The 14,446-nt window shown below is 57.5% G+C and overlaps 1 protein-coding gene across 1 annotated transcript in view; it reads right to left on the reverse strand.

Annotated features, from left to right (window-relative positions):
- The window catches only part of SHB (SH2 domain containing adaptor protein B), a 131,631-nt gene that overhangs the window by 17,413 nt on the left and 99,772 nt on the right, over positions 1 to 14,446 (reverse strand). The window contains exons 4-5 of the mRNA XM_001496517.7: positions 12,601 to 12,772; positions 6,662 to 6,781 (exon numbers count right to left, since the gene is read on the reverse strand). Coding sequence (XP_001496567.3) covers positions 6,662 to 6,781; positions 12,601 to 12,772 — 292 coding nt within the window. The remainder of the gene's footprint in view (positions 1 to 6,661; positions 6,782 to 12,600; positions 12,773 to 14,446) is intronic.

A 14,446-nucleotide genomic window follows, 5' to 3' on the forward strand; every position in this document is an offset into this window, starting at 1 on the left:
CAGCCTTTCCTCACCCTCACCCCTCCCACCCTGCAAACCTTTATTATTTCTTGCTCCTGGCTGTCAGCAGCAACAAACTAAGATTAATCACTCGCTCGCCTGCCCAGACCCTGACATACCTACTGTTTGAAAACTCTCTCCTTTACTATATAATTCAATGAAGGGAGAAGAAAGAAAAACAACTCCAACAGAAATGCATCCCCAGTGCCCCTGGAAGGCCACCATCGGCTCCTCCTGGCCCTACCACACCCCTCACACTACATTAGAGCCCCAGGAAACATTTCTGGGGTGAAGACTGGCTGCCCAGCAGTCAGCACAAACGCGCAGCTCCAAGCAGGTACCCGGCGGGTGTCATCAAGCAATGAGCGGAGGCGTGCTCCTGATAGCTTTGCCCCCTCCTCTCCTACCTGCAGAAGGTGCGCCTTCCCACGTCCCTGCGACCTTGGCGAAAGGCACCTTGCCCTACTCATGGAGCCCTTAACCTGGAAGCAAATTTGCTGATCAAACCCCAGACCCTCATGCTATGGGTGCAGGGGGAAGATACTCGCCCAAGTCATCCAGCCGCCCAGGCAGCCTGGCTGTGCCCCCAGGGCTTGTGACCCGGTCCAGGGCTCCATCCTCTCTGCTGCCTCCATGGCAATTTCTAAAGCTCTGGACAAGCTGGGAGGAGCAGAGCTTGCACCTGCGGAGCCCCTGCTGTGGGCTGTGCGCCGTGTGCTGCTGAGAGGCGCTGTTTCTTACAACAACTTTACGAGAGTGGCCCATGCAGTTTTCCAGGTGATGTCCAGGGAAGTAAAGTCACTTGCCCAGCATCACACAACAGGTAGAAGATGGAGCCAGAATTTGAACTCTGGCACCTCTGACTGCAGAGCCCGGGTCTCTCTCCATCTGGAGAGGGGCTGCCCTGCGTCTCCCCTGGGGGCATGCCCACACGCTGTCCGCCTCCAGCCCCTTGGCCCCCTCCAGCGCTGGCTGCAGGGGCGTGTTTGTGGGGGCAGGATGTCTTCCTTCCTCAGCAGCATTCACGGTGCACCCTGTTCACTCCTGGTTCTAGAAGACAGCTCTGAAGACACGCCTGCACCCTGCCATCCAGGACAGAGCCCCAATTTCTCAGCCAGGTGACAAGGGCATCGCTCCTTGGCTCCCTTCAAAGTATGCTTTGTTGTTCTCACACAAGCTCTGACTTGCCTGCCTCCTGCCTCTCCCTCTGCCTGCACTGCCCGTTCCGCCCTGCCCACAGGGCTAAAGCCTGCTCATCCTTCAAGCACCCTCTCCTCTGCTTCCTTCCCTCATTCAAGGCCCTGAGCACCTTCTGCCTTGGGTAGCCCTAAACACGTTCTGCAAGTATGTAAGTTACAGGTGTAAATGTTTTCCCTCTCCTCCAGCTACAATCTGAGGGCTGGAGCCCAGGAAATAGCTGACACTGAACGGGGCAGAGCTTATGGGGGCTATGGAAGGCTCCTGTGGGATCCAGCTCGAGTGGCAGCCTGACGGAAGCAGGCTAGACCCCAGAAGTGTCTCCTGAAGTCTGAATGTGGGGCACACTTGCAAGGATGCTGTGCAGTGTGCCTTCGGGGATGTGAAAGCCCAAGACCCTGTTGTGAGAGCTCCTGTCAGAGGAGCAGTGGCGGCCCTGCTGAGGCCTCAGAAGTGCCACTGTGTCTGCCCCACCCAGGGATGAGCCCAGTGCAGGCAGAGCCCGCCCAGCAGCACGGGAGGCCTGGCCCTCCCCCTGCCTCCCCACCCACAGCTGCGAACCCTGCACTCTCTGAAATACTCTTTCCCTCGTCTTGTCCAGATTTCTTTGCAAAAACTCATGAAACTAGAATTTGCAAAGAGTCATTCATAGTCCAAAGTGCCTGATGAACCCTTTCAATGAGATTTTTAAAGACTTTTCATCCCTTTCCCGCACTGCCTGCCTTTCCAGACAGGAAAACTATTGGAGTGTGATGTTTGCTTGCCGATTTCTACAGACTCAACCCTTTGCTTCTCTGAGGCTGGAGTGAGTGTACCTGGGGTCATTGGTTAGTGCTGGGGCCAACGTGTCTGCCGGCAACCGAGAGGGAGCCCGAGGGCTGCCGCCCTGTCAAGTCCAGCTGGAGAAGGGGCAGATGGGTGGCAGCCTGGGCAGGTCGAGGGGTCTGTCTAGTCCCCACAGTGTGAAGTGGTCACCATCTCTGGCGTCAGAGTGGTCAGTGCCAGCTGGGCAGCCTTAGGTCAAACACGGATCCCCTTCCACAAAACAAAGGATGGACAGAGGGGCCTCTAAGGTCGCTTCAGGCTTGACATCTGATGACCTCCTGACCCAGGGTAAGGAGTCTTGGGAGGAGGGGGCTGAGGACTTACTGAATGCACCGAGGAGGAGAGGATGGATGCTCCATGCCAGGCCCAGGCGGTCCTCCATGAGAGCCAGGGCCCCTTCTAGCTTCCTGTTAATCACTAGGGAAGTGCTGAGCCCCTGCATTGGGCAGGCCCAGTTGGACAAGAGGGCCCCATGGTGACCCCAGAATAGCCTTGCCTGCAAGGGAACAACAGCCTCCTGGGTATCCAGGATGTGTCAAGGCTGAGGCACCAACATGGGAGCTCACAGGAATCTTAAGCCAGCTGCAGAATCATACCAGTAATACCTCTAGGGTCCATTTCCTTTTTCTTCCCTTTTTTTTTTTCTGCTGAGGAAGATTTGCTCTGAGCTAACATCCATTGCCAGTCTTCCTCTTTTTTTTTGCTTGAGGAAGATTTGCCCTGAGCTAACATCTGTGCCAATCTTCCTCTGTTTTGTATGTGGGTTGCCCCCACAGCGTGGCTGCCGCCGAGTGGTGTAAGTCTGCACCTGGGAACCAAGCTGGGCTGCCAGAGCAGAGTGCACTGAAGTTAAACACTAAGCCATGGGGCCAGCCCCTGCGGGGTCCATTTCTTAATCCCCTGTGCAACATGCCCTCTGTTACACAAACAGGCCCAAAGGCCACCTCACAGATGGGTCTCCAGAAGAGTATTTCCATCATGGTCCCAAGAGTGTAATTCCCTTTTGATCCCTGGTTTGTGCCATGCTTAGACAGCAGGGCCTCTCTCGGGAGAGGCGGCACCTTGACTCTGCTCTGTCAGTGACAGGCTTGCCGTCCAGGGCCGGGCTGCAGGCGAGAGAGACAGCCGGGCACAGGCTTCCCTGCACCCAGCCCTGTGGCCTTGGCAGTCATCACTTCCTGGGCGTCATGGTCCCCATCTGTGCACGGCGGGGGAGGGTGCTCTTCTGAGACAGAAGCACATCTAGCCCACCAGTGCAGTGTCAGTGTCGTCTTGTGTCATTCCCACCCTGCCCCTGCTTTCCCCGGTCAGCCCTGTGGTTTGTTGAAAGCCGTTGGTAAGAGTTGCAGGAAGGACCCGTTGTCCAGGGTTCTGGCAGGGAGTCCTCTCCTGCCACTCGCTGCTCGCTGCGTGGCCTTAGGTGAGTTCCTTCCCTCTGGGCGCACCGTCCACATCTGCCAGGTGAGACTTGGACTTTGATGGCTGTGAAGGATGCCTCCACCTCTGACATCAGGGCATCTCTGACTCCTGGGGTTTCCCGTCCGTGGCTCAGCCGCTCCTTGCCCTTGGAGTGCTCTGGCATGATCCCTTGTACCTCCCAGGCCGGGGGAGGAGGTGGAAGAGACTGAGGACAAGGCCCAGCAGCCTGTGCCAGGACCCCGAGTAAGACCACTCTGCTGTCAGGCATGGGTTTGTCTTCCTGCGCCTGTCCCGTTGGATCTAGTGACCAGGACCTGCAGTGTGGATGACTGGTTCCACCCACCAGTGCTGGAGGTAGAGGGGGTAGTTTTGCATGCTTGTCTAGAGCCAATGGATTCCAAAGGCAAAAGGGTGGTGTCACCTCATCAGCTTTCCTGTGTAAAAGTCCCAAATTGGGCAAGTGGGCAAGGCTACCCCGTGGCTGGGCAGGCCAGCCTGCTAAGGGAAGGTGGGTTTGCTTCCCAGAGCAGCCCCAGTTCCCGATAAGCAGTCCGGCTGCCAGCCAGGGAGTGACACCCGGCACATTAATCACTCCCACCACAAATGGACGGGCCCTGGGACCAAACATCCCAGCTGCTAGGGGCAAGTGCCAGCTTTACCAGCCACAATGTGAGGTGTGAGATCTCAGATCCCCGAGGCCTGCCTGGCGGGGGCAGGTGGGGAGCGTCATTCCTCATGCGTGATGTTGTCAGGCACGTGGTACACATTGACATTGGAGTTCTAGCTGTGTTATCATGTGAGCCTGCTGCGAGGATGCTCTGGGTGGAAAAAGGATCTAGGGGGAGTCTGGCCTCAGAAGACGGGGCCCTCCACCCCTCCCGGTACAGGTATTTATCAGAGCCCTCTGGCCCTGGCTGCAGAGTGCAGTCTGGCCCTTTCAGCCTGGGCCTTGTTGCACGCAGATCTGCACGGAGGGCCTTGGGGCCCCGAGGTGGCGTGGGGTAGGCACTCCCTGCCACTGAGGGCCCGGAGGAGCTGCAGGGAAGAGGTACGCTTGAGCTGTAAAGAGAAAGGGCGAGTGTTCCCCAGGCAAGGAGGGCTGCTGGGCCTGTCAGGTGGAAGGGACAGCCCAGGCACAGCCCCCGAGATGCAGAAGAGCCTTGGCCAGTCTCATGCCTCACAGAGGAGTTGAGATGCGATTCTTAGTGCTGGGGCCACTGACGTGCAGGGTCCACTCTCAGGCATCCACCCTCATGTTCCTCCTCGGTGCATTCAGTAAGTCCTTTCAGGAAGACCCCTCTGGCCAGGCCCCAGACAATGGGACCCCAGGAGGAATGAGGTTCTCTGAGGAGCTCCGAGGCTGCCAGCGTGATAAATGCTGTGCTGAGGAAGCCCAGGGGTGGGCAGGCTGTCTGAGTGGGCAGGGAAAGGCGGTGACATGGAAGTCTCCTCTCTAATGTCACCTGCTTCCTCTACCTCTCACAGCCCAGAACACAGCAATTCACCTTGAGGGGGAAGGTGGAGATCCGGAAGCATCACTCAAGGGCACCTGGGTTGCTACGTTACCTTGGCCAGTGAGAGAGGGAGCGGGGCTGCACGGAGCAGTGGGCAGTCGAGGACTGCCTGGCCCCTGGCAACACGGCCAGCAGGGTGCACCTGTCCCCTGCCTCTGCCCTCTCCTCAATCCAAGGACGGCCTCGGGCTTTGGCGCCTCCAGCCCAGTTGCTGCTTGGCATATCGAATTTTCCTCGGCTGCAATAACCAACCTGATTCTTTAAGTTGTGTGATGGTGGACAATGAAGTATGCAGGGGCCGTTGGTCCTGGGGCCCCTCCCAGCCAGTCACAGATCCCCTCCATATCCTCCCTGGCAAGGTGGGCTTCCAGCCCCTAGCTGCACGCCCACAGTGATGAGACGCTCACTCCCTCTCGAGGCAGCCTCCGCTCGCTCTAATTCTTGATCACCTCTGACTGTTGGAAAACGCTACCTCTCACTGAGCTAGAATCTGCCTGCCCGTAACTCCCCCATCTGGGGACCCCCAACCACGTCTGCTCCGTCTGCCCTGATAGTCCCTGAGAGATGTGTAGTTCCCACCGTGTGTCCGCACATCCTCCTTTCTGCAGGTAGACTCCCAGTGCCTCTGTTTCCTGCCCATGCTCTGCAGTCTGTCACTGTCCCTCTCGGGGCATAGTCCAGCAGACCACGTGGGGTCAGTCCAGAGCAGAGAGCGCAGGCCAGTCTCTCCTTCCTTGGCTGGACTGCTCTGCTGGCTACAAGGCTGGCCTGCACACAGGCCCTCTCTCCGTCACGTGGCCTCTAACAACAATGAGTAGAGCAGAGAGGAAGCCAGGCAGAGGACTTCACCGTTCTTGGTGGTCTGTGCTGGCTGAAGGGCCTGGGTTTGTACTCCAGTTCTGTCCCTAACTCTCTCTGTGTCGTTGGGAAATCCCTCCTCTCTCTGGGCCTCAGTTTTCCTATCTGTAAAATGGGTTTTAGACAATATGCTAGGTCCCATTCAGTGGCAGCACCGAAGGATGACGGACTCCACCGAAAAACCCTTTTCTTGTTTCAGGCTGCCTATCTCAACAGCAATGCCTCATGGGTCAGAAAGACGCGACAATGACGAGGCGGCTGCAGGAGACAGCAGCAGGATTCTTCCTGGCCCTTGCTGGTGCTCCCCACCACCTTCGTGAGACACACAAGAATCAGACCTGCCCAAACAGTAACCAGGAACAGAAGGAAAAGGTCATTCTTATAATGGGGGCAGGGCGGGGGCAAACAGCTGGTCCCGAGGCCAGGCCCTGCCCCGGGCCAGCGATGTCCCCTCCCTGAGCCTCAGTTTCCTCAGCTGCAAAACAGGTCAATGTGAGGTGCGAAAGAGGGAGGAGGATGCTAAGAGCTTCACACAGCCCCTGGCTCACAGCCAATGTGAAGCTGTTCTTGGCTATTTAACATAAATCCTAGGAAAATGCCCCTCCCCTCCTGGGGAGACAGAAGCAGAACAGAAAAACTCCTCTGTATCCCAGGAAGAAAGATCAAACTGAAACACCGAGGCTTGAAATAACTCGCGCCAGCGTTTCCTGTGGGGACGCCGGCGGGTCTTTCTGCCACAGACACAGGGCTGGGCTGCGCTTCACTTGCAGCTGCTGAGGCGGGCGGGGGGTGACCGAGGCGGGCAGGGGGCGACCGAGGCGGGCTGGGGCGACCAAGGTGGTACTCACTTCAGGGAGAGGGAGTAGTCGTGCTTGCTGGTCTGGCTGTTCCGCACGAGGTAGCTACACTCCTTGCAGAGTCGCAGCAGGTTCTCGGCGTCCCCTCTGCTGATGGCTCCGTGATACCATCTGGGAGGAGGGAGAGGGTCAGAACCTGTGGGGCAGGACCCCACCGCTGACACCCTGAACCCTGCTCCTCCGCGAGGAGGCTCGGCCCCTCAGAGGGCAACTGCCCCGTCCCGGGCCTCCTTGTACCAGGCAGGTCGTGTGCGTGCTGCGTCTGCGCAGTGGGTCCTTCAATAGATACCTAGGGAGCGCCCGCTGCGTGCAGGTCCTGGGGAGAGGCGGGCACGCACGCGCAGCCTCCTCCCCCATGAAGCTGTCATCCTAGCGCAGCAGCCCTGGAGGACAGGAAGCAGGGCCCCTTGCTCTGGGGCTCGCAGGAGGGACTGCTATTTTAAGCAGCAGCCAGGGAAGCTGTCCAGAGAGGGTGACATTTCAGTGCGGACTTGAACGAGGCGAGGCAGGAAGGCCCGAGGTGGGAGTGCCTGGTGTGTCTTGGAAACAGCAAGGAGGCCAGCGTGGCCCCAGTGAGGCAGGGGCGTGGGCAGAGGCCCAAGAGGCCACAAAGCGGGCAGCGTCAGGGTGCCTGTGCACGATGCGAGGACTCTGGCTGTCTCCGTCTAAGTGACAGGGAAGCCACCCAAGGGTGCTGACAGCAGGGACAAGTAGGTGGTGCTCCTCGCTCAGGAGAGCAGGCAGCAGGTGTGGGGTGGCCCCACCAGTGCTCCTGCTGAGTGAATCTGGCATCGGCTGGGCACGTAGCAGTCCCAGCGTCACTGCTTTCGGACACTGCGTGGTGGGTGGCAGAATCAGAAGGGAGGGGTGTGGTGGCAGATAGCCTGACGAAGGCCCCTCACTGCAGGACTAAAGGGAACACTGATTTCTGAGACTGGAAGAAGGTAAAGTTTCAGTGAAGAGCGAAGATCCTAAGACGCCAGTCAGGGTATACTCAGAATGCACTTCCGTCCTACGGTCTCTTAGGGGCAGGGGCAGTGGGAAGGTGGGAGGCAGGGCCAGGAGGAGAACCAGAGGTGCCCGACGGCCAAGGCTGGATCACACACTGGCCAAGAGGCACAGACAGTCCTGCCACTCGCCAGCCAGGTGGTCTGTGGCAAGAGGCCGAACCTGGCTGTGCCTCGGCTCTCCATCAAGTTAGGGTCACTTCACCCCTGTTTTGGGATTTTGAGGATTAAACAGTGTGATGCATAGAAGGGCTTATGCAGAGCCTGAGATGGGGTGCGTTTCAACAAATCCCTTGTAGCTTGGCAGCTACAAGCATCAGCAGAAAGAGACTGAACTGCAGACGGCTGCGGGGAACTTTCCTGGCTGTCATCACTTCAGCTGCTGCCGCACCAAGGCTGCATTTTAAATTCCCAGGTGTGACTGGGATGCTGCCTCCCGTCCTGGCCCAGGGGTGCCCTACAAACAGTACCTCTGAGAGTTCTGTGACACACATTCTGCTTAGAGGAAAACGTCACACTGCCTCTCACTGTGCACTTGCTGCCATTTACAAGGCAGCATTCTGAACAGTTAGCAGCAGTGTGATGATGTAATTGTCACCTAAAAACCCAACCAGCTTTACAAGGGCAAAGAGTGGAGAGGAGACGTGCGTGTCTCGTCCAATGAGCATGTGACTGAGTCACTGACTGCCCAGCAAGTGACCATTCACAGCAGGTGAGCCCCGCGGCCGGACATGTGGAGGGGAGACTTGCCCAAGGAAAATGCAGAGAGCGTGCAGATGGCAGACCTGCCCCCCCTCTGAACTTAGGCAGGAATGAAGAGGAATGAAGTGGGACGCGTGGGCTGCTGTACCTACAACACTTCCAGGGTCGTGAAGGCTCCAGCTGCTTTAGAAAAGATGCATGGATGCAATGGGGAGAAACAGCTGGGCAAGGACGGAGCTGACCGCAGAAACATGAGTTAAGAGATTTGGCAAGGCTGTTGTCCGGGAAATTTCACCTGCGTAACACACCCCCAGTGAGCTGACAAAAACATTATTTATTAGGAAAACAAGTTCCAGCCATTTGAAGCACAGCCGCCCTCTGGGAAAGGCCTAGAAGTGGTCTCCAGGGAAGTGCTGCCCGCTGCCCGCCCCTCCCTGAGCACAGGAGCGAGCTGGCTCTTAGGGGGTGCTGTGGATCCTGGTGAAGGGTAACCCCTGGTGGGTGAACAGGATGAGCTGCTGGTTCCCTCCCCGGCTGCTCCAGCTACTCCACGTGGAGAGAAAGGCAGGGGACTTGGGGTCGAGGATCAAAGAAGACCCAGGCAGAGTTCGGGAGAGAAGGGCCAAAGGACACCAGATGGGAGGCTGGGGCCAGCCTGCCATAGGGGGTTCCCACCAGAGACAAGGTGGGCTTGTGAGGGCTGGGGGCCAACTGCTGGTCCTGAGCAGACTCTGCCTGGACTGAAAAGAGAACCCAAGCGGGAGCCATCTTGGGGATGTGCTGGACTTTTCAGAGTTGGACAGTCAGGCCAGAACCTCGGGGATTAAGAAGACTCAACCCGAGTCATCCAGCCCATCCCATACCCGTTAGCTCATCCAATATGTACTCACCACTTACTACATCCTGGATCTCATGGGGCTCATGCAGGGAGGTGGAGAGCCAACAGATAGACTCAGGAAACAATTTCTGATAGTGACAAGTGCTAAGTAGGAATGCTGGGTTTGTGACGAGGCAGAGACCGGGGCAGGAGAGGTGCCTACTTTAGAATGAATGGGCGGGGAGGCCCCAGAGGAGATGACATTTGACCTGAGAATCTGCATCATGAGACAGAGCCAATCATGTAAAGAGCCAAAGAAAACATGTTCTCTGCAGAGGAAGCAGCAAGTGCAAAGGTCCTGTAAGAGGAATGAGCTTGGGTGTTCACGGAGCAGAAAGGCAGCAAGAATGGTCGTGCACTGTGAGCGTGGAGAGTGGTACAGACGAGGGTGCAGCGGGAGGCAGGGCCCAGTTCCCTGAGGCCTTGCAGGCCAAGGGAAGAAGTCCGATCCCATTCTAAGCGTAGCGGAGGGCAAGGAGTTTTAAAGAGAGCCGTTACTTGCTCTGGGTGATCTTACAAAAGTTCAACCAGGCTGCCCTGAAGAGAGGCCCAAGGGGAGGTGAAGAGGAGACAAGTCAGGAGGCTTCTGCAGTGGTCCAGATGGGAGGTGGCCCTGAGCTGAGGGCAATGGGTGAATTCAGGCTTTATTTTAGATGGAGAGCTGGCAGAACTTAGTAATGCATTAGACACGGCGAAGGCAAAAAAAGGAATCAAGATGACTCCAATTTGTGGCTTGAGCGACTAGGGAGATGTAACACCTTTTCCGGAGGTGGGAAGCCAGGGGAGGGTGTCCAGGAGATCAGGACCCCAGTTCTGAGATACCCGTTTGTCAGCCAAGCAGAGATGCCAGGAAGGCAGCTGGATGCTGAGTTGACATTTCGGGAGGGCGAGGGCAGGGACACACACCAGGGCTCACCACCGGGCTCCTGAAGAGACTACCTGGGGGGACGGAGCTGGAACTGAGCCCCGGGCACTGCAACCTTCAGGTCAAGCTGAGGCAAGGAGCCAGCAGAGGGGCCAGAAGGAGCAGCCAGGGAAGTAGGAGAAAAACTGGGAGTAGAGGGTGTCTGCGGGGGAGGGAGCCATCTCCTGCACTGACTGCCCTGGAGGACAGAGGAGGCCACCTGTGACCCAGGCAGAGGAGGAAGCAGATTATGGTGAGTGAGAGAGTGGGAGGTGACGAAAGGGAGAGAAAGCGCTGACAGCTCTTTGGGGACCTCGTCCACTCATCAGCTGGCTATCTACTCAGCACCCATCCTGTGCCAGATGCCTTTCTAGGCACTGAGGATGGATGCAGCGGTGACCTGAGTAAGTTCCTGCCCTCACGGAGCTCCTGCTTTCAACAGCGGCAGGAGCTGGGGGGCGACGTTGGGTCAGGATTATTTATTTATTTATTTGCCGTTAACAAGTTTGTGACTGGAATTTGTCTATGTGCTAATGGTAATAATGAGGTGCGATGGAGGTGGCGGTGGGCTGCCTCGGGAGGCGCGGGGGCTGGGTTGTGTCCCTGAGTCCCTTAGCAGCAGCCTTTCCACTGTCCCGGGATGAAAGCAGGTGGTATGGGTGTCCAGGCAGAGGTGGGACTGCCCATCCTCTCAACAACCCCGTAAGACCGGGCACACTTCTCAGGGCGCCAGTCCCCAGCTCCCCTCTCCCCTGTGCTGGGGTGGAGGGGAAGTGGGACTCGGAGGTCCCTCCGAGACTGAGCATCATCAGCCCAGTTTGGGGATCAGGCGATCCTCTCTGCCTGGGTCATCGGGCTCTGATGGAAGTGGCATTTTGCCTAAGCACACCTCTCGGGTGACAAGTCAGGGCCTCCGACAGGCCAGAGTAAGCCTGGGGAGATGAGATGGGGTCATGACTGGAGCTGGCTGAGGGCTGTGTCGGGAGGGAACAGGAAAGGAGAGGGAACAGAACTGCACTCAAGGGGCCCACCCCGGGGTGGGAAGAGGGTGGGATGGCCCAGCTGACCCCTGGCAGACCTGGGTCAGGATGCACGCTCAACAACTCCCACACATCTCTCATCTCTGGATCATATTTTATTTGTTGATCAAAAAGTGCTCAGTTTGATCAGAAATAAGCAAACCTGCCACCCAATCTGAGTGGCTGTGAGAAATGATAACACAATACTGGCTGGGAGCGCTCCCCCCGCGTGCTCAGTACAGCAGGCGTGGGGCCCACAGAGGAGGCTGCAGCCTCCCAGGAGGAGAGCACAGGAGCATGACATCCCTCGGAAAGCCCTGCACCCTGCTCCCCGCGCAAGCGTCTCCTGGGAGGGATGCTCTGTGGCTGGGTGGAGACTGATAACAGCAAGTGACACATGTGAGACGCGCTCCTGAGGCCCGGCCTGGGGTCAGCTAGTCTCTTGGTCTTGCAGAGGGCCTTCTCTGCGCCAGGCATGTGCTGAGGGTGGAGGATGTGGGTGTATACAAGAGGGGAGAAATAAGGGCAGAGCATGGGGTCGAGTCATGGGGCTGGAGTTCAAATCCCACCTCTGTGCTCTGAGCCAGGGGATCCCAGCCAAGGCTCTGCTCCTCTTGGAGCCCCGATTTTCTCATCTGTGCAATGGGATGATAACCCCATTTATCGCACATTTGCTTATTGAAGATGACACACCTGAAGGGAACAGCCCCAGATGCAGGACCTGATCCATCAAGCACCTGGAGTAACGCCCTCCAGTCCAGGTACAAGGGATGGCGAGAAAAGAAGAAGGCAGCCTGGGGCAAGTCACTGAGCGAGCGGCAGGTTTGGGGGCTGGGGCTTTATCCTGACGTGATGGGGAGCCACTGAAGGTTTCAGAGCAGAGCAGGGAGATGGTCCTCAGGTCAAGGGGGCGGGTGGTGAAGGCCTGACCAGCACTGCCAGGGAGAAGCGGGGAGGGAAAGGGGCTGCAGGGTCGGGACCCAGCCACTGACTAGAGGTGGGAAACCTCTGGAGAAAGGGGTTGAGAAACCAAAATCAAGAGAGTGAAGGCCTTGTGCAACTCATAGCAAGCAGATGTGGCGCAAAAACATCACTGTAGTTAGAAAAGAACCCTAATTCACACTTAACGGACAGGATTAGGGGACACTTAGCTTTTCAAAACCTCAGTTGCTGCAGGATGAAAACAGAAACTAGGAGGTAGGAGAGAGGGGTGAACCGTGTGGACGGCTTTGCACTCCCTCCCGCTAGTCATCGAAAGTAAGGGAGGACACAGTGCGCAGGGAGCAAGCACGGAAGGCTAGGGACCAGGGGAGGCGCGCTCTAACCCCATTCTGCCACTGACAGGTGGCCTTGGCCTCCTTTGAGCCTCTGCAAGGACACACGACCTGGGAGCTGAGGTTGATTTACTCCTCAAAACTTACATTTGCTTCTCCAGCGGGACAGCGGGATCCACTCTCTCTCCCAAGGCCCCACAGAACTCGGGGCTCCCGTGTTTGATGGGCTTGAAGCCCCCTCCGGGAGCACGAAGCTGGCGCCGCCGGTCCCGGGAAGGCGAGGGCGACGACTGCCGTTTCTCGTTGCCATTAAACTGGGCTGTGGGGAGAGAGAGAGCACAGTCACCGGAAGCTCAGCCCGAGACGTCACTGGGCGGCCCAGAGCAGGGCAGCTCGACTGTCCTCACTGGGGCTTTACCATTCGCAGGAGGAGTTCCAGGCAACGAACAAACGTGGCTCAAAAGATGCGGGCTTCCTAAGACAGGACATGTGGGTGCTGTCAAAGCCACTCGGCGCATTCGGGGTGCGGGGTGAGTCTCCAGAGCCCACCGGGCGCAGCCTTATGCCCAAAGGAAGCCCCTGCAACCTCCAGCAAGGGGCATGGCACTCCCGTGGGGGGCTGGGGGCGGGCTCATTCCTCAGGACAGTTCTCAGGGCAGAAAGTTGTTCTTCATTTTGTGCCAAACACCCTGCCTCCAAGTGGCCTTTCTCCTCTTCCCATTCTCCCATCCCACCAGGGGCCACACTGGCCAGATCTGCCCCCTTTCTCCTGGGAGAGCCCTACAGAGTTCCATTCGGGGGTCATGTTGGACCCCCCAAGTCTGCTGCTCTTCATTCAGTCCCCCTGTGTATGCCCCACACAGCCAGCGCTGCCCTGGACCCAGCCCCCAGGGGAGGTGGGAGCAGCACACAGCACAGTGGGACAGGCCCTCCTTTGCGCTCTCCTACCCACCCTGGGCCCGTGGGAGCATCCTTCACTCCACGGGCTCGGGGAAGATGCCTCTTGGGAGCAGGACCCTAGAGATACCCCACAAAGAACAGAAAATACTGAGTTGAAACTGGAGCTGCCAGAAGCTTTTTTTTTTTTTTTGAGGAACATTAGCCCTGAGCTAACATCCACTGCCAATCCTCTTCTTTTTGTGAGGAAGACTGGCCCTGAGCTAACATCCGTGCCCAGCTTCCTCCAGTTTAGATGTGGGACACCTGCCACAGCATGGCTTCCAAGTGGTGCCATGTCTGCATGCAGGATCCGAACTGGTGAACCCCAGGCTGCCAAAGCGGAACATGTGCACTTAACCGCTGTGCCACTGGGCCAGCCCCCATCCAGAAGCATTCTTGGAGACCAGCTGGTCCACCTTGCAAGTTCTCTCTGGGCCTCAGCTTCCTCCTCTGAAAAACAGGGATAAACACTGTCCCACCTCCCGGGATTGCTGTGAGGACTCAACCAAGTGACGTACACAGAGATCTTAGTGGAGACCCTGGCAGATAGTCTGTGCTTAATCAATGTTATTGTAAATATCTGCTTTTATTATTATCGTGTCTGCTCAACGCAGACACAGTAATAGGCACTTCACATAAGCTACTGAACGGATCCGAATTCCTCTCCTAAGCCTTCCCTGGCTAGCTGTGTGCCTTGGCTAAGTTACTCAATCTCTCTGAGGCCCCGTTTCCTCCCTCACCAGGCTGCTGTGAAGATCAGATGAGGGAGTACATCCTAAGGGCCAGCACACAGAGTGCTGAGTACACTGGGCCAGGGCCTGCGGAACAAGGTTCCCAAAGCTGTGTCCAGCGGCAGGTCCACGGTCACACAACGGCAGAAATCTCTCCTCCACCCAGCGTGCATGGACATGGCAAGCTGTCTTCCGACCCTGGCCAGCCACATGGCAATCAACCTCACATTCACGGGTGGCGGCGTGAAACCCCAGCCCGGGCTGTGGGGATGTGCTTCTACGGGGACCAAGGAGTGTGAATGAACTTGTTCCATGTCTCAGCC

Source organism: Equus caballus, chromosome 25 (genome assembly GCF_041296265.1).
Source record: "Equus caballus isolate H_3958 breed thoroughbred chromosome 25, TB-T2T, whole genome shotgun sequence".
In the NCBI taxonomy this organism is placed as follows: Eukaryota; Metazoa; Chordata; class Mammalia; order Perissodactyla; family Equidae; genus Equus; species Equus caballus.